The sequence below is a fragment of the Equus asinus genome, chromosome 4 (genome assembly GCF_041296235.1).
Source record: "Equus asinus isolate D_3611 breed Donkey chromosome 4, EquAss-T2T_v2, whole genome shotgun sequence".
Taxonomy (NCBI): domain Eukaryota; kingdom Metazoa; phylum Chordata; class Mammalia; order Perissodactyla; family Equidae; genus Equus; species Equus asinus.
Window position 1 is genome coordinate 136,406,491 of NC_091793.1, and position 23,146 is coordinate 136,429,636.

The 23,146-nt window shown below is 38.0% G+C and overlaps 1 protein-coding gene across 2 annotated transcripts in view; it reads right to left on the reverse strand.

The window, feature by feature from the left end:
- Window positions 1–215: 215 nt before the first annotated feature.
- Window positions 216–23,146, reverse strand: part of TRAK2 (trafficking kinesin protein 2) — a 61,711-nt gene continuing 38,780 nt past the window's right edge. For both annotated transcript variants that reach the window (XM_014829227.3, XM_044768440.2), the window contains 12 exons: window positions 21,527–21,643; window positions 20,303–20,512; window positions 19,596–19,674; window positions 17,007–17,137; window positions 16,235–16,309; window positions 14,983–15,120; window positions 12,305–12,384; window positions 11,798–12,001; window positions 10,061–10,359; window positions 8,628–8,891; window positions 6,667–6,772; window positions 216–4,153 (listed from right to left, as the gene is read on the reverse strand). In XM_014829227.3, the coding sequence (XP_014684713.1) occupies window positions 3,475–4,153; window positions 6,667–6,772; window positions 8,628–8,891; window positions 10,061–10,359; window positions 11,798–12,001; window positions 12,305–12,384; window positions 14,983–15,120; window positions 16,235–16,309; window positions 17,007–17,137; window positions 19,596–19,674; window positions 20,303–20,512; window positions 21,527–21,643 (2,382 nt within the window). In that variant the 3' untranslated portion in view covers window positions 216–3,474. The remainder of the gene's footprint in view (window positions 4,154–6,666; window positions 6,773–8,627; window positions 8,892–10,060; window positions 10,360–11,797; window positions 12,002–12,304; window positions 12,385–14,982; window positions 15,121–16,234; window positions 16,310–17,006; window positions 17,138–19,595; window positions 19,675–20,302; window positions 20,513–21,526; window positions 21,644–23,146) is intronic.

Here is a 23,146-nt window from a genome sequence, read left to right on the forward strand (position 1 = left end):
AAGGAAACAATATGGCATATATAGACAATCTGTCTATTCTACTTTAAAAAAATATCTAAGAAAATACAATAAGATCTGTTCACAACTTATGACTATTGTTAGTTTGGCAAACAGAGGTTGTTTTCTGTACCAAAAACAGCATAATGGAAAGGAAAGACAATGGAGTATTATCTGCGAAAAGAACTGGGACAAAAACACGGGAGACAAACGAAAACTTATGAAGAGACTCAGGGTTTATTATCTGATTTACATTTGACAAAGCAAAGGCAGGTGCACAAAGGGCTGTTTGACAGAGTTGAGCCCAGATATCCAACAGCAGTACTTCCCCGGCCACCCCAGCAGGCACTCACGCTGCTCCTAGGAGCTGTGCTCTGCAGCCAACCACTCTGGGTAGATACCTGGAGCGTCGCACCTGGAGTACACACATCTGATGTCAAAGGAGTGGACCATTAAACACTAAGAGCTCTAGTTGCAGACGTCGAGCCAACGTTAGCAACCAACAAGAACTAATCAAGTACTAGAGAGGTCAGAAAAATAACAGGCTTGGAATAGGATATAAAATACACCATTAATAGAGAACAGGCTCTTGTTGAGAGCTGCCTCTAACTTGTTTCTTCCCTTTGCCAAAGTCTGCTCGTTCATGTCAAATCAAGGACACATAGTACAAAACTTTTTAAAAACCTACTTTAACAATGGTCATTAACTTCTCCCTAAGACCCACACCTAAGGCTATTTATGTAAGATTTGGGATCATCATAATTCATGGAAATTTTTAATTCTGAGCTCATGAAGGTATCCCTCCTACTAGATAATAGGATACTCAGAAATACCTGAGGTATAATCAGTGAGAACCTTCCTGAAGGAGAAAAAAGACAGATTGGAGTTTCCTATACTGGCATAAAAGTACACACGCAGTTATACAGAAGAACTAAAATGTGAACTATACTAATGCATACCAGATAAATCAAGGAGGAACTTGCTACAAGGCTCCAGTTCTTCTCATTATACTTTGCACACAATTTTGTTGTAATAGAGATTCTCAGGCTGTACCAAAAATGATTTTAGGTGGAAACTTCAAAAACAGCAAAACCCAATTTCAAAACAGAATTCATTTCTAGAGACAAGCATGCACCAGTATACAATTATCATGTTTCTGGTGGAACAACAACATCAATCTAATTTTCAAAAACCTAAGTATGGTTCTCTTTCATCTGACGTGCTTAGGCGGCTGTGAATATGCCCTTGCCTTGCCTCCTAAATGATCATTTTAACATCGGTTATAAAAAAGTATACTAATTATATAGAACACTCCAAAATCTAGATTAATTTATAGCTATTTACATAATATAAAAAAACCATAAATCTGATAATTTAACACTTTGTACTACTCTCTGGTCCTACATTTTCCTACTTCCTGATGTGGCAAGAGGAAGATTACTTTCTTTGAGAATAAATAAAAAGCTTTAGAATTAGCTAAAATAAGCACCCAGAGTTACTTTATGAAGTAGAATCTCAAATACTATTTTTTAAAACGTGAACTGGAATATTCTGAAAATTTAAACATCAGGAATTCTTCTGGTTAATGCCTGCCACAATCAGGGACACTTACTCTGACTCGTGGACCAGCTAGAATGCTTTCTGAACATGCCTGTGTACGGCCTGCTGACCTCAGCACGACTGAGCAAGGAGAGAGAATGGGGAGAGGACACTTCCACTTTTTGTTTTTAAGAAATTTATTTAGAAAAATTTTATTGAAAGATTCTAAAAAGCACGGAAAACTCACATTTCCTTGCCATTGCATGCATGTTGGTTTTTCTACCCTTTTGAGCACAAAGCTCTTCACATAGGAGAGGCACCTCAAGAAGAGAGGAAGGACCCTTCTCTGGCCTGGAATAGGTGTATGAATGGGAGCCAAATGTGCAAGATTCATCAAGAATTTTTCAGAAAATTGCCTTTCAGTTAAGTTAGAACAAAGGAGCAAAACATTTGCAAATTAAGCACAGAAAAAAACGTAATATGTCTCTCATTTTCAAAAACAAAATAATTAGCCCCCCCCATTGTCTCTCCATCATGCCTTTCATATAATGGTATTTCTTTCTGAACTGTACGGCCTAGATAAAGCCACGTCATCTGATGAGGAGCAGACCTTGATCAGCAACACTCAGAAAACAGATCTGTTTCTTCCCGATTCACAGCCTTGCATCACACAGCTAAATGCTGAAACCTAATCCTTGAGTTTTACTTTGACATTTCGCATAGTTTGTAAAAAAAAAAAAAAAAAACCCAGAGAAAAAGCAAAAGCTTTAACTCTCCCATTAAAAAGTTTGTTCTCTAATTCTACAGATATCAAGAAAAAGGCAGATGTTTTTTAATTTTATTTTGTGTTTAAAAAAACTACAATCTCAAAGCAAGCACCTGGGTGTTACTTCAGCTTATAATTTAATGTGCCTGAGAATTTTTGTGCAAATACATGTCATCTTTCATTAAAAATATGCATAGCATATCTTGGAAAAAGTTTAGTTACAACTAACTTTCCTTACAAAAAAACTTACAGACATAAATACACAACATTCCCTAATTCCTATGATTGCACTTCTGGTTGAATCCCTTCCAGCCTCCATGGAAATTTGAAAGACGTAATTATGTTCAAACGCATTGGCCACTGCACTTATTCAGAAGAAATATTCTGAAAACAAGTTTCCTTGGTTCCAATTTACCCATATTTTCCTTCTTAAAGTAATTCCCTCCTACTCCCCACTCATGTTGTTTTTTGGGGGGGATATTTACAAAAATACAGTTTTAGAAAATGAACTTTTATTAATCACAAATACAAAATGAATATGGTGGCATTTGGGCTCCCAGTGGCTCAAGGGCCTGAAAACAGAAAGCAAACGGGAGTCTCCACTCTTCTGATCTTAAGAAAAAGGTAAAATTCCCCGTGTGCTAATGCTGTGAGCACAGCATCTGATGGAGGTGCAAACCCATGAGCCATCTCATGGCTGCCTCAGTAACAGACTGAGCTTTCCCCGGCAACCCTCCAGAACAGCTTTCTACAGGCGACGTCAAAGCTGCTGCTCCTTTCTTTCCATCTCCCAACCTGGGTCCTCCTTGCTTGTGCTTCCCAAAGTAAATGTGCTAGCAAATTCAGTATTTCTGGTATGTTTCAATATTACTGAATTTATTTTCTAGTCACTTTTTATTTTCAAGACAAGAAAACCCAACTGAAGGAGCATATGAAACCTTTGTTCCCTTTCTGCCTCCAAACGCTCATGACTCATCCATTTACGCTTTCAGCTTACCAGACCTCATCCATTAGGGCCTCACTGCAATTCTGTTTCCATTCTTCCACGTTCCCCTTCCCACGTTCACACCCCTTCTGCAACGTTCCTTTTCTCTCAGACCAGACTACATGTATCAGTGCAAATCTATCCTTCATGTGCTAATTTGTCTAAGAGGTCAGTTAACTGCTGAACCTCAGTCCTCCTTCAGGATATCCATTTTGGGTGAAGATGTGCAAACTGGGGTGCCAAAGCTACCCATCATCACTGGAAGACTCTGATTCCTCCTCAGTCCACTCAATAAATTGCTACCTGAATTTAAATAAACAGCAGAGTCTGGTCTTTGAAGACCAATTTCTGCCTCTTGGCTTCTTCCATTTTTGTGCGTATCAGAGGTCTGGATCACTCTGGCTATCCCTAGCCTCTTCAGCCTGTCCACTAAGTTCATCTTCAACTGGCCAACATCAGGAGGGTTCCGGGAAGGTCTCAAACCATACATCTCCTGGAGGAATGTTTCAGCTGGTCGGGAGGCCAAAAAATTTTCAGAGAGATGCACTCGAGGCTCAAAGGGCAAAGGAGAAGGGCAAGGTGAGTGAGACGGTGAATTTGGTGGTGTGGAAGGAATAGGCAGGGCTTTAGGGAGAGGCTGGAGGAGGGGGCTCTCTGAAACTGGGCTCTGGTACACTTTAGCAGAGATGCCTCGCTCTTGCAGAAGTTTGGCCAAGCTCATGGTGCTACTGAAGGTTATAGTGGAATCTCGTCGGTTGGTGATGGATTCACCAATGCTGAGTCTATAGGACATAACAGGAGAATTCACTGCAGCGTCTGATGAACTGCCACCACTACTTCCACAGGACAACGAAGGAAACCCAGAGCTTTACAAAGAAAAAAAAGCAGGAGAGAGAGTTTAAGAACAAAAGCAATCTCCAAGTCAGCATTTAAAGTAATTTACAGTAGTGATCCATGCCAAATGCAGAGGAACAGGCAACACATCAGTAAAGAACTCTGTGCAACATATCTGAGGGACAAGAATTCTCATATGTCGCTTCAGTTATTCGTTAACGATTTGTAATTTGTAACTTAGTCATTAACTTATTTCTTTTCACAGAATACAAAAAAGTTTATTGTACTCTTAGATAACTTTATTCGTAAATTTTAACTCTAAAATATATACCTGTGGGAATACAACTAAATTTTATGACAGAAATCAAAGAAATTAAAATATTAAAGAAAGTAATCTTTAGAAATTTTTATTAATATATCCATTCCACAAAATGAAATATACAAAGAGACAAGAATCCATGAATAAACAAACCTTCAACTCTTTAGAAAATATAACCTTTCAAAATTAAACCTAAGATGCTCTTCTAGGGAGAAAGTTATTTCTTTCTAATCTGTCAATTATATTACTGAGAACTAATAAAGTTCTGATTGTTGATTCCACTTTCAAGAATGTTAATTCAAACAATAGCAGTATAAGGATACCCATGGAATGAATTTTTCTCAACCTTGACTTAGAACACTTGTTTCTGGGAAATTAAAAATTTGACAGCTATTAGAATCTTTCATTTTATTCCATGTTTTGTTAAAAAGAAAAAAACCTAAATAAGAACTCATGTACTCAAGGAAATGATGACAGAATGGAGAGGACACTTGTTTAGCCAATTTTTCCCCCTGGAGCAAATGTTACCAGTATTTAACAGATAAACTTTCCCTTTAACACAAAATACTCAGTATATCAAGATACCAAGATTTTTAAAGATTATGAAAAAAAATGCAAGCTTAAGATTAATAAATAAACCTTCTAAAGTATCAACTTGTATAAAAGAAGCAAAATGCAAACAAGTTTGCCTCCTTGGCCAACCCAGTCCAACTGAGAACCTCTAATCCTATGCAGGCTCTCTACTGTACTCCCAGCCCCCACCTCCCTGTCCCCACCTGCCTGTAGTGCACGTTTCCCAAAGTACACTTCGTATGACGGCGTCAACCTGCACTGAGAGTCCCTTAGGAACCAAATTCATAAAACTTATCTTGTTGACTATAAGAGCAATGTACAAAAACTGCAGATACGCCTCTCATTACAGACTTTATCAAGAGCTTTATTGGATATCACCCAAATGCTTCCCTTCTTATAGACATTGTGAATCTTAACCTTATTTCCCTGAACACTAGCAGCTAGAAAGTTAAGACTCAAATACATGGCTCACCTTAGCAAGTATACAAGACTTGATGGTATAACTTGTACATTAGTTATATTCCTCTACATTTTATATCCTCATTCTTGATTCCTCTTTGCTTCATTTTTCTTCTCTACTTCTAGTTAACATTATCCTGCAATGTTTTACATATCTTTGAAAACTACCTTACGTTCTTTTGGGAATTGGTAGGATAGAAAGAGCAGCAATATGGCTTAATAAGATCCCTCAACTATGTGTTAGAATATCCACGTTCTAGTCTGTGTAGTAAATAATTTGGCCTTGCCCAGAGGGTTCTGGCCTTTTCCCTCAGCTTCTGGGAGGTAATCTATGCCATGTCTGATAGAAGCATCTTTGTTTAAGATGGAAGCTGGCCATAGTAGATCTTGGGGTGGGCCTGGCCATACCCAATAGTTGTAGGGTAGGGGCTGGCCAGGCCTGAAAGACCAACCATGCGATTTAGGGTGGGGGCTTTGGGTCAGTGGGCCTGGAGATGAGTTCAACCATACGGGTAATCAATCAATCAATCAATCATGCCTATGCACTGAAGCCTCAATAAAAAATCCAGACACTGAGGCTTGAGTGAGCTTCCCTGGTTGGTAATACTCTGTGTGCACGAGCACACATCGATGCCAGGAAAGTAACGAATCCTAAGGACAAGGGAAGCTTCATGTGTGGAACCTTCCCAGACTCTACGTGTCTCTTCCTTTGGCTAAATTTAGTCTGTATCCTTTCCCTGTAATAAACAGCAACCCTGAGCATAACAGCTTTCTGTGAGTTCTGTGAGTCCTTCTAGCAAGTTATTGAAGCAGAGAGTGGTTTTGGAAACCCCTGAACTTGCAGCTGGTGTCAGAAGCGAAGGCAGTCTTGTGCGGAGGACTGGTCCCTCACGCCTTGCAGTTTGGCTAACTCTAGGGATAGTCGTTTGCTACCTGTCTGCCCTTGGACCAGCCACCTGAACTTGCTATGCCTCGGTTTCTTCATTTACACAATACATACTCACTTGCCCTGCCTACTTCAAAGAGTTACGACAGTCAAATGAGAAAATACAATGTGAAAATATTCTAAAGACAAATTAGCACAGAACATTAATTACAATTCTGGGACTTAAAATAAAAGGAATTTTTGAAAGAAATTGATGAACACATAGTTGAGGAGAGAAGTGCAGCCTCCGGCGGCCCAGCCCCTCTTACCTGGGGGTGACCTGGGTGATGTCAGAGGGGTGTAATATCCTGCAGGTGGTGAACGTGAATGTCGAGTTTGTGCACGACAGACACTTTCCTGGGTTTGAGGTCGCCACTGAAGTTGAGATTTTTAGGGAACCATACAGACAATTGAAAGACTAGGTTAATAATGTAAAAAGTTCATCATTATTTATTAATAATACAGCATTTATCAAGGGAATTTTTTACAAAAATCCCCAATCTAAAAATGAAATATACAAAAATATTGTATTAGTATCGACTGGTTAGTATGTAGTTAAATCCTTCAATACTTTAAAACTGTAATTCGAAAGGATCATAGATAGAAAAAAGAGAAAAACACATGAAAAAACTCCCCACGATCTAGCCATCCAATCTTTCTAGGAGAGCCAAACTGGCTGCTCCGTGGTTCTCAAAGTGCGGCCCGCAGACTTGGTGGGAGTCTACGGGTCAGCACTTTCACAGCAACGCCAAGCTGCTATCTGCCTTTTCGACAGGGCTGGCCTTCGCACGGCTGGTGCAAGAGCAATGGCAGGAAAACTGCCGGCTCCTGAGCACAAGTCAAGGCAGTGGCACCAAGGTGTCCGAGCATTCTTCACTGTTGTCCACTCACAGTAGCAAGAGAAAAAAGCCAGATTCACATAAGAATTGTCCTTGATGAAGCAGTAAAAATTATTTATTACATCTTGCCCCTTGAGTCTTTTCAACGTTCTGTGTGATGAAACGGGGAGTGAGCATCATGCACTCCGCTGCAGACTGAGACACATGGTTATGCAGAGGAAAAGCACACGTGCAACGGAGTCGAAATGTTCTCAGGGAACACCATTTTTACTTGAAAGAACGACTAATAGACAAACTACAGTTATCCAGACTTGGATATCTGGCAGACATTTTCTTGAAAATGAATGTAGTGAGCCTGTCTCTTCAGGAAAAATAGCTGGCAGGATTTGCTGCCAGTGACAAAATCAGCTTTCAAGTGAAAATAAGAGTTTTGGAAAACGTGTATTCACTTGTATTGAGAGCCTGAAAGCTTCCTAATGCTAAACGACCTACCTGACGAGACAGGTGGTGATATGAATGCGACTTTAATATATTAAATATATATATATCTGGAAGAGCTACATAACTCAGTGAACCAGTATCTTCCAAATGACCAATGCCTGATGTTATAATATCACGCATGGGTAAAAGACGCATTCCAAGTAAGACAGACCAAGAGATTTTAATGTAACAAAGTATAAAAGTTCACTGATAGGGTTTCAGATTCCACATTGCTACAAACCTTAAAGAAACTACAACTTATCCAGTTTTGGTGTAATATCAAAGAATACTCACAAATAACTGAAAAGACTCTTAAAATACTCTTTACTTTTCCAACTACATATCTGTGTGAGGTTCCATTTTCTTTATACTCTTCAACCAAAACATATATTGTAACAGACAATGTAGGAGCTGATAGGAGAACCCAGCTATCTTCTATTAAGCCATAAATCAGACACTGGCAAAACTGTAAAGCCAAACCATTCTTTTCACTACTTAAAAAAATAGCTATTTTTCATAAAACATATTATTTGTATTAATATGTAATTATTTTTAAATGAATTAAATATTTTCATAATTTCTCAGTTTTGATTTCTAATATAGTAAATATCAATAGATACAACCCACATTATCAAGCGATCTGGAATTCTCAGTGATTTTTAAGAGTGTAAATAAATCCTGAGCCAAAAAGGTTTGCAACCCACTGACTGATCTGATCTCTCTCTGCCCTGTCTATTTATGCAGGCTGGCTAAGAAGTGGAGAGACTCAGAAGATGTTCATCATCTTATATTCAAGATGGAGTACACCCCAAGGAAGATTTAAGCAGAGGCAGTCAGCTGACCATACAGTAAGTCAGAATGCAACAAGTACTAGTGGTTCCCAGACAACATTCAACTGAGCACTTTCTCACCTGTAACTGGACCACCTGCTGAAGTGACGGGTGGAAGGAAGATTCCTGTTATTGGCTTGGACACTGAAGGTTCCTGTTGCACTTGAGGCTCCTGAACCTGAAAAGTGATACCCTCCTCATCATCCTCTTCTAAATCTGAGAGGTGATAGATGGCATCCCTGGGCAACTGGGTAAAGCCTTTCGTGATGACACCTGGTCGTGGGTCAAGAATGGTTCCTAAATGTGGCTGAGCCAGCTGCTGCCAGTGGTGCAGAGTTTGTGACCCTGAATACACAAGACAAAAAAGGAGCATGTTTTACATCTCCCGCAAATACTAAATCTTGAAACAGAAGCTAAAATTATACAAGTAAAAAAGTAATGATAATAATAAAACTACTTATTTGGTCTTAATATTTTGGTAAAATTTGTAAATTAAAGTTCTCTGTGGAAGACTGACAAGATGCTAAAGGTATAAATAATAATCTATTTCAAAAGTTAACTTTAAAAAAGACATCTAAAGTAGCAGTGAAACAAGCCAAGGCAACACTGTTAAAAGGAACTAGGATGCTGAGGCAGTGATGAGAAGGAAGCTATGTGCCTCAGAGGTGGTGCTGTATTTTCGCAGGTGACAAAAATCAATACTCCTTTGCTAAAAAGCCAGGCTCCTAGGTTGGAAGACACCTTGAATTTCAGTATTTTTTTGCATACTTTCCCACTTGCACCAGATGCAATGTCTAACTATGTCTCAACAGTCATTTCATCCTAACAATGGCAGCTCTGACAAATACCTGTACTTATCATTAATGAATAAAACTAACTTACAGAACCTTTGAGTTTGAGGGGTCCTTACAGATTACCTACTTAAAATTCTGCCTCATGAAGACTCTTTTATGATAATAGCACAGAATCATTTGAAGATTGTCAATATTTTAAAAAAACAAGAAATTTAATTTGAATTCAAGTTCTATCTTAGGAGAGAACAGAAACTGAACTGAAATTAAGAACTGAAAAAAAGAAAAATACAGACACACATAACTCTAAGTAAATGACACTTCTTGGATAAAGAACTCTTTTTTGAAAAGCAAGGTACAGACGAAGTATTACATCTAGATTATTCTTATTTATCTACCATATCCCATTTATCTTACCATAAAAACTGCTGTCAATGATATTCTTTAAGAAAGGACAAGAAAAGATTACTCCTCCCCCCTCACATTTATATTAAAAAACACCAGCAGACGAGAATTGAGGGCCGATGACTTGGAGAATGCAATCTCTTCATACACTGTCCACAAAGTACTACAAGGCACTGTTGCCCCAACAGCAAGATTTAGGGACAATAAAGCTATCTTCTGCACACAGTGCTCTTATAATTACAATACAAATCTCAATTCCAGGGCAAGGAAAGGCCAGTAAGCAATGTGGCTTAAAAATGGTCTTCACTGATTTATTACCTTCAAGAGGCTTGACAATTTGTAACTTTTCAGGCATAAAGCCTCGAAGGCAACTGACACTGCTGAGCTCTGTGGTCTCCGACTGGTCAGTGCAGAGAGAGGCAAGGTTCTCAGTGGGGGTGCCACAGCCACTAACCCCTTCCTTCTGGTCAGCCAGAACCTGGATCTTCCGTTCCCACTCTTCAGCAAAGAACTGCTTCTCACTTAAGTAGTTCTGTCGTCGCAGACTGAGGCGATGCAGTGCTGTGGCCACATCACTATCTTCAGACGGTCCTGGCTGACCCACTTTCTCCATGTTCCTATGGGAAAATCACATTCACTGATTAGATCTGTAAGGGTCATAGCACAACCTAGACCTCTCCTTTCTACAATGGTGAATGTTCAAGAGACTGACCTTAAAAAACACAGTATTTTTTCTCAGATACCTGGAATACAGAAATAGTAACAAGAAACCAGAATCACTAATATTATGTATCATTTTTACACATCATTTCAAGTGACTTCAGATAGGCAAAAATATACTTTATTATTATATGTGTTTCCTAACTTTTCTATTTTACTTTATGAAACTACAGATACAACTATAAATTCAGCTTAGTCAAAAAAGTAAATATTATATTTCACTGAATCTATCTTACCATTGATTGCAAGAGATACTACTACTTTATGTCATATTAAGGAAAAAAACGCTACCTATTAAACTATGACATGCCATTAGTTGTAAAACATAAACAATTCCAAAAATATTAAAATGTGAAAAAACTTGCTTTGGGCCATGGAATCCTCTAGATTATTGTATTGTAGAACATTTAGAACATGTAGCACATTCTAGAATATTGTAGAATATTTAAAACAACAAGAATGGTAACTACCATATTTTCATAATCTGCAATAAACATTTTTTCACTTCTCAACATTTTTTAAATTGGAGGTATCTTATAACTGATATCAAAAGAAAGAGAAGCCAGCTGAGTTGCAGTTGCTCCTGACTACTATGTGTGAATTTACAGAGATCTGTCTGTTAGATCTTCTCCTAAGGTAATTGTGTACAACGAGGCAGTAGTGACACACCAAGCTACCGAGCGCAGAACCTGTCCACCACAGACCAGGCACTAGAATCAAACCTCAGGGAGATGGATTTCTGCAATAGGAAAGATTTCTCTCAGGTGGCAGACATCTATCTTTCAAAAGCTTTCACCTGACTTTCCAGTAATGCTGTTTAACTTCCAGTTATATGCAATTCAATGAAGTGAATGAATGAAAAGCAGAAAAAAATCTAAATTTAAACAAACAGGAAATTAAAAGCAAACTAGTTTTCCTCACAAGATATTTAAGCTTATTGTTTATCGTAAAGGCACAAAGCAGCTGAGCTTATGAGCATGGTTTACAAGAAGGCATCATCTGAAGCTATGTGTAACTGCCAAGGACCACAGAGATTCAAACAAATTTGACTCTGAATGTGAAGAAGATTTAGACACAAACTTTGCCATACCGAAGAAGAAAGTAAGCTCCACTTTGAATACGCTTAATTAAATGTAGCTTTTTCAATCCAGAAACTTTTATGAAATCAGTGATCTGTTTTACAAATAATGATACAGGGCATCATTACTGGATGAAAACCGACAGTTCCAGAGCTTCCCTGGGACAGCACCCAGTAGGGCTGGAATTTGAGTGGGTGAATCCGGTATGTCAATGCACAAGCAACGCAGAATCACTGCCATGATCTGGGTTTCTTACCCTGGAGCGTCCTCTGAGCTGCTGCCCTGGTTCCGGAGTGTTCTGTCCTCTGTTTGCTGTAAACCAGACTCAAAAGGCTTTGCTGTCATGATGACACTTGAACGGTTGGAGCCTGGAATGGGTAGCAGAGCTGGCAATGGGACAGAGTGACCCCGTGTGTCATTGGCAACCCTGACAGTATCAAATACCCGTTTCTGTTGGGCTCTGTCAAAAAAGAAGTGTTTGTTATGCCACTACCGACCACTGGAGTGCTCTAGAAAAGAGACACGTATGTGCAGTTCATTAAAAATAAAGCCACCCTGAACAACCTCTAAAGCTTAGGAGAAATTATTAGAAAATAAACTTCAGAACAAGACAACGTTCTTACAACTGTGAGGACTATGAAGAAAAATCTGAATAGTAAGCAGATTTACTACTGAATCTCATAATATTTATCACTGTAGATTGTGGCTTCTTTTTAATTTCCATCCCAACAGTTGAGTGACAACCCTTGTGATCTGTACTTACTTTTGTTTAAAGAGAGAAGATTCCTCATCTAAACTCAGCTTCTTACGCATGGTCCCCTCAATCTCAGCTGCCAGGGATTCCTAAGAAAAAGAGTTTGAGATTCCCATGGTGATTATGTAAGAAGCCCGTCAAGAGAAATGAACTGTTCTTAAATCAATTAACAAAGTCTCCAGAATCCCATATTTTTGCTGTTATAATAAAAGAAAATAGAAGAAAATAGTCATAGTCTAAAACACAGGGTTTTCCCAAATGTAACTTTTTTTTTGAGGAAGATTGGCCCTGAGCTAATATCCAATCTTCCTCTTTTTGCTTGAGGAACATTGTTGCTGAGTTAACATCCATACCAATCTTCCTCTATTTTATGAGGGATGTTGCCAGTGTGGTTTGATGATCAGTGCTAGGTCCACTGGCATGCGAACCTGTGAACCCTGGGCCGCCAAAGGGCAGCACGCAAACTTAACCACTATGCTACTGGGCCAGCCCCTGGAAATGTAACTTTTAAACAAGAACCAATTACTTTTTCATGATATATTTTGACAGGAAAACAGTGGAAAAACTCAACATGATCAATAGAAAATATTACATATGCAGAAACACAAAAATAAAAGGTCTGAAAGGCTATAAACCAACATGTTAACAGTGATTCTGTGGAGGTCAGGATTTGAGGGTACGTAACAATTTCTTTTTGCATAATTTCTAACTTTTCTATAATAAACATGTATAGCTTTTATAATATAGAAAAATCACTAAGAGAAAACTAAGCAAGCTCCCCCTTCCCCTGGTCAGGGGTGAGGATTCAACTAGCATGGGTGGCATGCTCAGTGGGGCTGAGCTGACAATGCCTGGAACTGGAGATAGCACAGTGCGAATTCATGATTTTAAATATACACAGATAGATGAACATAAATAAATGGAAAGACAGATACAGATGTGTTTGTGTGGCTGTATGAATGAACATACATATATTTCCTAGCTTCACCTGCTGAGAGGGCCTGGAAGCAATGATACTCTAGTGGCAAGAAACACAAAGCACCCAGATCTTGGAGTCTAAATATCATTCCTCATTAAAAGTAACCAGAACTCCTTGGAGAAATGGCTGATTCCAGGACTAGGACAGGGAAAGAGCAAGATGAGCATGAAGGAGATCCCACTGCCATATCTGGGACCATTTAAGTATCAAAATAAAAAACAACAATAATGGATTATAACCCATCAACTAAAATAGGAATCCATGAATCCATACTGACACAACTAAATGAAAAAATAAATATATGAGACATAACAGCTCTAACTTACAAAAGAATACCAATTAATAAACCTTGAAAAAAATAATGGAATTAGAAAATCACCATTTGGCAATCATCATAGTAACAGAACTGAGTCAGACATGAACAATCAGTAGGTGCTGAAACCAATGGGCAAAAGTGTGATGAGGAACAGGATATTTAAAAAGTCTCAAAGTATCTCCCCACAAAACATCACTTTGATCACTTGGTTAAGGTAGTGTCTGCCAATTTTCATCATCGTAAAGTTAATCAGTCACATGAATTTAATTAACTATTAATTAACATTGATTAACTTAACAGTGGAAAAAATTGGCAGATACTACCTTAACCAAGAGATCAAAGTTAATTTACATCATCAGTAATGGGATAAGTAGACAATGTGCACATCCAGATACAATGTACTGAGAAGAACGTGGCATTATTTCTGCCAAAAATACATTATCTGAATCTAATCATAAGGAAACACCAGACAAACCCAAACTGAAGACATTCCACAAAGGTCATGAAAGACAAGCAAAGACAGAACTGTCCCAGATTGAAACAACCAAATGCAACATATCCTTCAAAGGACACTGTCGAGACAATTGGCAAAATTTAAATGGGCTCTGTGGATGAGATGCAAGTATTGTATCAATGTCAATCTCCTGACGCTGATGGTTGTAGTGTGGTTATATAGGAGAGCATCCTTGTTTTTAGTAAATACACATTCAAGTATTAAGAGGTAACAGAGTGTATCTGGATCTTACTGTTAAATGGTCCAGAAAAAAAAAAGAAAACAATATGGCAAATATAGTAAAATGCTAAAAATAGAGGAATCTAGGTGAAATATAGATGAGAGTTTTTCGTACTATTGTTGGAACCTTATTCTAAGTTTAAAATTATTTTAAAATAAAAAGTTAAAAACCCAAACTTCTGCCCCCATATTCTTCAGAATATCTACTATAATTAATAGCTCAGTCTTTTAAATAATATCACAGGCTTGCATCTAAGTGTTTAAGAACAGAATTGTTAAAAAAACTCTTTGAACCAACATCACAAATTTTTACATAAACTCAGAAGTTTTCATTAATTTAATTCAAAAAACACTGTTTATTGATGAATTAAATAAACATGATGCCTGCCCTCATGGGGCTTACATTCTAACTGGAGTTAAATATACCAAGAAACTCAAGATCTACTGAAAGAGGTTTTAGATGTTCAGAGCACTATTTAAATAAGTGGCATGTGGTGGGCCTAGAGTAAGGATGACCCAAGTTTAAGTAGTTTTATGGTACAGACCTAAACCTAATTGCCTCAGGGTTCAATCATTATACCATCAGAAACCATATCACTCTCAGGACAATCTAATGTTAAACAAGTTTCCTTAAATATATATATTTCTTAGCTCCTTACCCCAGAAAAAGCTCCATATGACTGGGAGAAGTAGAGATGAGCAGCAGGGCCAGACCTACTACGAAGTTCCTTTATTTCTTCTTGGGACTCATGTAACATTCCCAGACACTCCATATTCCTGTCTTGTAACTCATGCAACTGAAGGAAAGGATGGTAATTAGTGTACTTTATTGTAGTCTCAAAACAACAATGGGGGGAAAAACCCATGGGGGTAAGTATTAATTTTATCCAGAGGGCTAGCTACCTTTATGAATGTAACTTCAATATAAAAACTCTGAAACAAACTAAGTAAGGAGAGTATATAGATTTCAAGCTGCCAGAATTAGGGGTGCCTAGGCCAGAATTACACATAAACATGATTTCCTAAAAAATGTGAAATGTAGCTGAGACAATCATAACTGTTAATTCAATATTTAATGCTTCATACTCTTAAAAAAACATAGAGGAAGTATAATAGCTGTGGTCAAGTTACGTTTAGCATAATGTTAGATACGTATATTTTTAAAATATCACTCTGAAGTATGTAAATGACAAGATCAAGTCTACAAAGTATTGTATAAGATGTCATGGTGCTCAATCACCCTAAACAAGTAGTTTCTTCTCCCTTGTTGTTTCGGAATCTTCTTTATAGTTAGAAACACAAGCATGGTGAAAGAGCACATAGTTTTCAGAGTACATTTTAACTTCAAAAGTTTCTTCAAGTGTGGGACGTGGACTGGATCATCAGCATCACCAAGGCTGGGGATGCTTATTGAAAATGCAGATTCTAGGCCCTTACTCTAGACCTACTCACTTGGAAACTTTTGGGGATGGTGTCTGGGAATTTCCATTTAAAACTGACTTTGCCAGGTGATTCTTATGTATGTGAAGGAACCACTAAATTACATTTAACATATAGAATTTTTATGTAGATATTTCTCCTGACATTATTTATTAGAATTTATTAGAAATTATCTTATTTTAAAAACTGTTGGGTTAGTTAAAGTAGACTGGTAAAAGAGTCACATATTCCTAAAGAATCTTATAAAAGTTAAGGTTTACCCTGTTAATTAAGAAGGATGCTGTTATGTCATTAGATTTAGAGACAGAATTTTTTAAATGTTTTACTTTTTAGATCTCATAATTTCATCTTAATCTTCTTTTGTTGTATTTGTAAATCTGGTAATCACCTTTAATCATTCTTACTCACAAGATGAAAGAAACCGTCCATCGCCCCCTCCCATATTACACAGGATAAAGAAGATTTCGTTACCTCCATTGTCAGTTGTCTTTGGGCATCTTTGGAAGCTTGTAGGTGAAGTCTCAGTTCTTCCTTCTCAATCACATGCTAACAACATATTCAAAGAGACATATGAAGACTTCCCTATAAAATATAGGCTACTCTCTCCCTCTTTTTTTTGAGGAAGATTAGCCCTGAGCTAACATCTGCCACCAATCCTCCTCTTTTTGCTGAGGAGAACTGGCCCTGAGCTAACATCTGTGCCCATCTTCCTCTACTTTATATGTGGCATGCCTGCCACAGCACGGCTTGACAAGCAGTGTGTAGGTCTGCACTCGGGATCCAAACTGGTGAATCCCAGGCTGCCGAAGCGGAACATGCAAACTTAAGTGCTGTGCCACCAGGCCGGCCCCTACTCTCTCTCTTTTTAAGACACCTTAAGAGTGTCTCTCAGGGGTATAGTCTAGAGGCCTATAAAAAGCTAACCTTTCAAAAGCCAAATAAGAGCAATAAAATGGGCATAATACAAAATCCATCAAGATGTTCAGAGGACAACGAACATGAGTCAATAATTCACATCACAACTTTCTGAGGAAAATCTGACTCTACGCCACCGAAAGGATTAGTGACTTGAAAGCAGTTATTCATGATATTTCATGATGAAGACTAAAACAGCAATCACATTAAAGTACTGTAAAAGGGCAGGGACCATGTTCATTCTGCTTAATGTGTCTAGTACTCAGCAGAGTCACCATCCTAGGTGAGTGCGTCAACAAACATCTGCTAAACGAATGAATGAACCTACTTCTTTAAGTTTGTGCTGAAGATCTACAATCTGAGACAAGAGAGAGGAGATCTCTTCTTGGTATCGAATCAGTTCATCACTCTTCCCAGACAATTCTTCAGTCATTCTGGACATCTGAGCATTTGTTTCACCTTAGAAACAAAATGAAAATTTAAAAATTAATATAAATGTAGGGTAGGGGTTGGCAAACTATGGTTTATGGGCCAAATCCTGTTTTGTAACAAGCGCTGGATTATCACAAATAGATTTTTCTTTAACATCAATTTAAAAAATAACCCCAGATAACCCACAGCAAAAAATAAAGGTTCTTCTGATATAGGCTAATACTGGGAGTTAAACAGGAGGCAATGAAGCTACAAAGAGATGACTCATAAAGGCAAGCAAACTACAGGTTTTGCCTTAATCTTTTTCTTTATGGAGGACAAGAAGGCTGAAAGAAATAGGTGAATTGTACATCTTTGCGAGTGCCAAGACATAATCTCGTTTATGTCTCTGAGAACTCTTCAGGGACATATATAAAATCCACAAGCAATGAAAATTAAACTTAACAAATCTAACAAAGGAACAATTTTGGAATGAACAGCCACAATCTGTTAAAGCTACTGATAAAGCTACTGAGATGCTTCCGTAGGAGAGAGATTTCCTGGCATACCTAGCAAACTGAGTAGGGCCTCTGAAGCAAGTCTTACAGCCTAGCATTCTGGCGTGCTCATGAAACAGAACCTTTAGAATTCCATTGGGGAAATAAATCTTTATTTCATAATAAAAACATTGAAATCTCGGGGCTGGCTCCGTGGCTGAGTGGTTAAGTTTGCGCCCTCCGCTTTGGCGGCCCAGGATTTCGCTGGTTCAAATCCTGGCCGCGGACACGGCACCGCTCATCAAGCCATTGTGAGGCAGCGTCCCACATGCCACAACTGGAAGGACCCACAACTAAAATATACAACTATGTACCGGAGGGCTTTGGGAGAAAAATGAAAAAATAAAATCTTTAAAAAAAAAAAAACCAAAAAACCCCCCCCCAAAAAACATTGACATCTAAACCTAAGTGGCAAAACTATTCTCAATATCATATAAACTATTTTAACACTGACAGAAAGCTCACAATATTTCAAAGTATGGCAATGAGGAGGCAGGAGACCAGCATCTCGGCTCTTGGGCAAGTCATTTCTTCTTTGTTTTTGAAAGTGTAAAAGGTGGGTAATGATAGTGCTGATGAAGAAGATTCAATTTATGTTCCTTCTGGTTCTCTAATATTCTGTTATTTGAAGGTATCATATTTTGAGGTCTACAGCCCATATGAATTGATATAAAGTTATCATATCTTCTCTTTCAACATAAAAGGCTATACATTTGTAGAAAAATTAAGTGTCTGTCTCTAGTAAAGCTGATCTTTTTCCAACTTATTTATTTATTTATTTTGGTGAGGAAGATTGGCCCTGAGCTAACATCTGTGCCAATCTTCCTCTATTTTGTGTGTGGGACACCACCACAGCATGGCTTGAGTGGTGCATAGGTCCATGCCCAGAATCCAAACCTGTGAACCCCGGGCCACTGAAGTGGAGCACACAGATTTAACCACTACTCCACTGGCCAGGCCCCTCATTTATTTATTTATTTATTATTATTTTTAAAAAAATATTCTGCCTCTCCATTTCTTTCTTTTTTTTTTTAAAGATTTTTTTTCGTTTTTCTCTCCAAAGCCTCCCGGTACACAGTTAGTATATTCTTCGTTGTGGGTCTTTCTAGTTGTGGCACATGGGACGCTGCCTCAGCGTGGTTTGATGAGCAGTGTCATGTCTGCGCCCAGGATTCGAACCAACGAAACACTGGGCCGCCTGCAGCAGAGCGCGCGAACTTAACCACTTGGCCACAGGGCCAGCCCCACATTTATTTATTTTTATGAGGAAGATTGGCCCTGAGCTAAAATCTGTTTGCCAATCATCCTCTTTTTACTTTTTCTTCCTCCCCAAAGCCCCAGTACATAGCTGTATATCCTAGATGTAAGTCCTTCTAGTTCTTCTATGTGGGATGCCATGACAGCATGGCTTGATGAGCGGTGTGTAGGTTCATGCCCAGGATCTGAAGTGGTGAACCCCAGGCCCAACCCAATTTATTGTTTAAAATTATTTTAGTTAACAATACATCAAACTGAACTATATTCCTTCACAGACGCGTAGTTTGCACTTAATAAATACTCTTAAATGTTAGGTTTTATGCCATCATTTGAGCTCTGGCTCTGCCACTCAACAGCTTTCTGACTTTGGCAAATCACCTTCCCTACAGGACTATTTCCTCATCAACAAAAATAAGAGCTTTGGTTCCTTTCACTCTAACATGCTATAACTGATAGAAGTATAGGTCTTCATTTAATGATGATCGCAATTTGAAATAAAGATATTTCTTAAAAGTACATATAGTACTTTATTTGGAGTTCTAGGCTTAAAGTGATAATCCAAGATTTTCAGTAAGTATTTAAAATTGTTTCTTGAGATGCTTCTATTAAAACTATTGATCTAGTTTCTGAGTTGATGATATCCTACCAAATAATTGTCCAAAGGCTATGAAAGAGAACATGTTAATACTCACGAAGTTCTTTGACACAGTCACTGACAAGCTGTTGTTCCTTCTCTTCATAGGTAATAGTTTCTGTCTTTATGTGACAAGCCTCAAGAAAAAGAAATCAGTAAGTGATAATATCTTCCAATGATTTTATAGTATTAACTAAAAACCCTTCAATTCTCATTTGCAGATAAAAGCTCATTACTTACAAAGGAAAAGAAAAATCCATAAAGCTTCATCAACCATAAAATAAAGATAAGAAAAAGGACATGACAGACATCTCCCCCTTACTCCTTCCAGGGCCTCTGCACATGCCTACTCGTCCCCCTGGGCCCTCCCCTCCACCATACATCTCTGCCTGCTAATAATCCCTAGCCTCCGATAAAATGTCAACTACTTAAATAGGATTTCTTTGATTCTTCCCCATTATACAAGCTCTCAAAACCTTGTAATTTTCCAATATAGTTCTTATCATAGTTGTAATTATTCAGTTATTTGTGTGATATATATTCTACGCTGTGGCTTTCTCTATTTCATCTGTCAGCTTGCTATTATCCATTTTTCAGTGGGATCTAAGTAACACTGGAAGGCATATACATGTGCCTTGGCTGTCACTCCGTCATTGGAATGTCAACAGCAAATCCTCAGTTATGCTATATTTCACTTCAATACTACTTGGACCTAAACTGTATAGCCTTTAAGATAAAGGAAAGTGGGAGTTAGGTTGAATGTACCTTGGATCGAAGAGCCATATTCTCTTCTTCCAGTTCCTTGAGCTTTTCTTGCAGCATGTCCAACTGCAGCAAACCTTGAGATAAGCTAAAGGACTCATTGAACCGAAGTGGAGTAGAACAGCTGGAATCAGTTTCACTCTCTTCAGAAGCAATGGAGACAATTCGAAGTAACTCATCTTTCTTGGACAGCTCATGCTGCAGCTGATTAACCTGCACATTGAAAGAGCTTGATATACAAGACGTTCCTTATTTTGCACTATTTCTATGTAATATAGCTTTTAATTCAGGGAGCAATTGTTTCTCACCATAAAACAAAATCATCAAATCAGGTGCTAAATTTTACTGACAAAAATAACAAGTGCTAAAAAAAAACCAAACCTCAGATACTCCCTAAGCTATAACTTTAGAGCAATAACCAACATTACAGCCTTTTCTGTACTATGTGAAAAGAAAAGCCAATTACTGTATTCTATATAATAGGAATATAGGAGGAAAATGTCACATAGGATAATGATGCATTCACAGTTGAAAGCAAAGTAAAACTGAAGAATCTTTAAAGCATCAGAATAGACCCTACCTCAAATTCTCATCCTAAAGGATTGTCCTTTTAAGCTCTTAACTCTACATGACTGCCTAACTTCAGTCCTAGGGAATAAATATTTTCAACACAGCATCAAACGGTATTAAACATAATGTATTTATACAAAATAAATGAAACCTGATAATAACAAATTATAGAAAATTTTAAATGTAACCATGCAAGTTAATAATAAATCAGATATAACTAAAAATATTTATTGCTATGGAATAAATATATTTCATACATTTCTTTTCCTTTTCTCCTTTTGTTTGCATTTCTGCATAAAGGTACTTCATTTGGCTATCTATTGTTTGGGTATACATTTTTTAAAAATAAACTTAAGATTACACACGAAGTCTACACAAAGGGGTGAGGATAAAGTGTGGAATCTAAGCAGGGTGGCACAAGTGTTGTAGGTACCGAATACGGGCTTTTATATTGAGTAAGGTGGAATCACATAAGCACTCCTCTGTACACAACATTTTATTTCTCTGGTTAGTTCAATAGTTGCCAACAAAGTCAACGTGTACTGGCCTTATTTTACCTAACTATTGTCATCACTTCGGGGCTACCCAGGAAAACAAATTTCTCCAGTGCCCTAGACCTAATTACTTCATGCTGCAAATACTTGATCAAAGACTTACTTGATCAAAGGCTTGTCCCAATTGCTCCTCCAGGGCTTCATTCTGTTCGGACAAGACATGGTTCCGCTTTAAGAGAGCTTGTCCAATTCGAGCAGCTAGCTCCAGATCGCGATCCCTCTGTTAAAATACAAAATACATCTTTTGAAGTACAAACAAAATTAAATGGTAGTTTAGAAATTTCGCAGTCAATTTTGCTAAACTCAAAAGCAACATCCTAGAAAGTATCGAGTTCCATTTTAATGCCCAGATTCAACAAACAAACACAGGGCCTGGGACACAAGTCGTGTTTAACATATGTTGGTCAAATGAATGACCACCATACTTATAAATCCAAGAGGGCATTTCTTTTCTCCATATCTAGTGAGATTTACTGATCATCCTGTTAATTAGGACACAGCAACCCAACCTTTAAACTCACAACTTTAGAGAATTAGAAAATCAATATAGTCTTTAAAAATGAGGACAGTGCCTGGCACACAGTAAAAGCCCAACAAATATTTGTTGAATGCATTTGTCTATCAAGCGTGGTAATAATACAGCAGGTATGCTGAAAACAGTTCCAATTAGGAAATAGCTTATACGCATTCAGAGCCAGAGGCTTACAGGAAAGCATCATCAAGAGCCCTATTGCCAATTGGTGCAAGAATGATGATGTGAAATAAAATAGGGGATAACAGACTGAAGTTGTGAGCCTACAGGGTTCTGTTTAGAGTACAGAGAAGAGGGGAGCCTCTAACTAAGAAGTCAGTGGTAATGATGCAGGGAGGCCTATAGAAAAGCCAAACAAGGCAAGAATTATTCTTTCTGGGCAGATGGTGATACTTAGCAAGGGCACAGGAAACCCACCTACATGGTGGTAGTGAGGACTGTATTCCATAAAATGGAGAACTGTCAATACACATGCAGCTGTCTTATATGCGAGTATGAGTTCCACTTACATTAATCACTACAAACAAAATTAAGCTTCTATCTTTTTACTCCATAGCACATGAAAACAGATGGATGGGTTATCTCCAAATTTTCCAGGCCCACTTATCTCATTTTCAATATAGGATAAGTGGCATACACAAAATCAATCTGAGACGCAGGGAGAGGAGAGAAGCGTACTTCAAAGAGAAAGATGGTAAGATCAAATGAATCTGAAGTGTAAGTAGAGACCTCTAAGACTGCCCAGTAATAGAGATACACTATACATACGAAAAATGTCATGGACAAAGTGAGCTCAAATAACAGCCCAAACTGAAAGTAAAAAAGAGAAGATGCTCCAAACTGCTGGTGTTGATTTGCAATGGAGCTCCTTCTTGGATGGGCAGCTCTGCTCCAGGGTGAGTGAGTAACAGCAAGGATTTATTAAGAAAAAAATTTTTTTAAAGATTGCTTTTCTAGGACAGGGAAGCCAGCCAGCACCACTGTAACAACAAAAAATTCAACTTTCTACAACTTCATAACAATAAACTTCAGGAACCATTCTACTTTGGAATGCCAGTGGTATGTCAGTTGTTCAGTTCTAACAACCTTATACAAAATAACACAGAGCAAAGACATCATCATTTTTCATTTGATGTGCAAATTTGATAGATTCTAAATGATCTTCCAGTTTTAGCTTTTTGTACTTAAGAA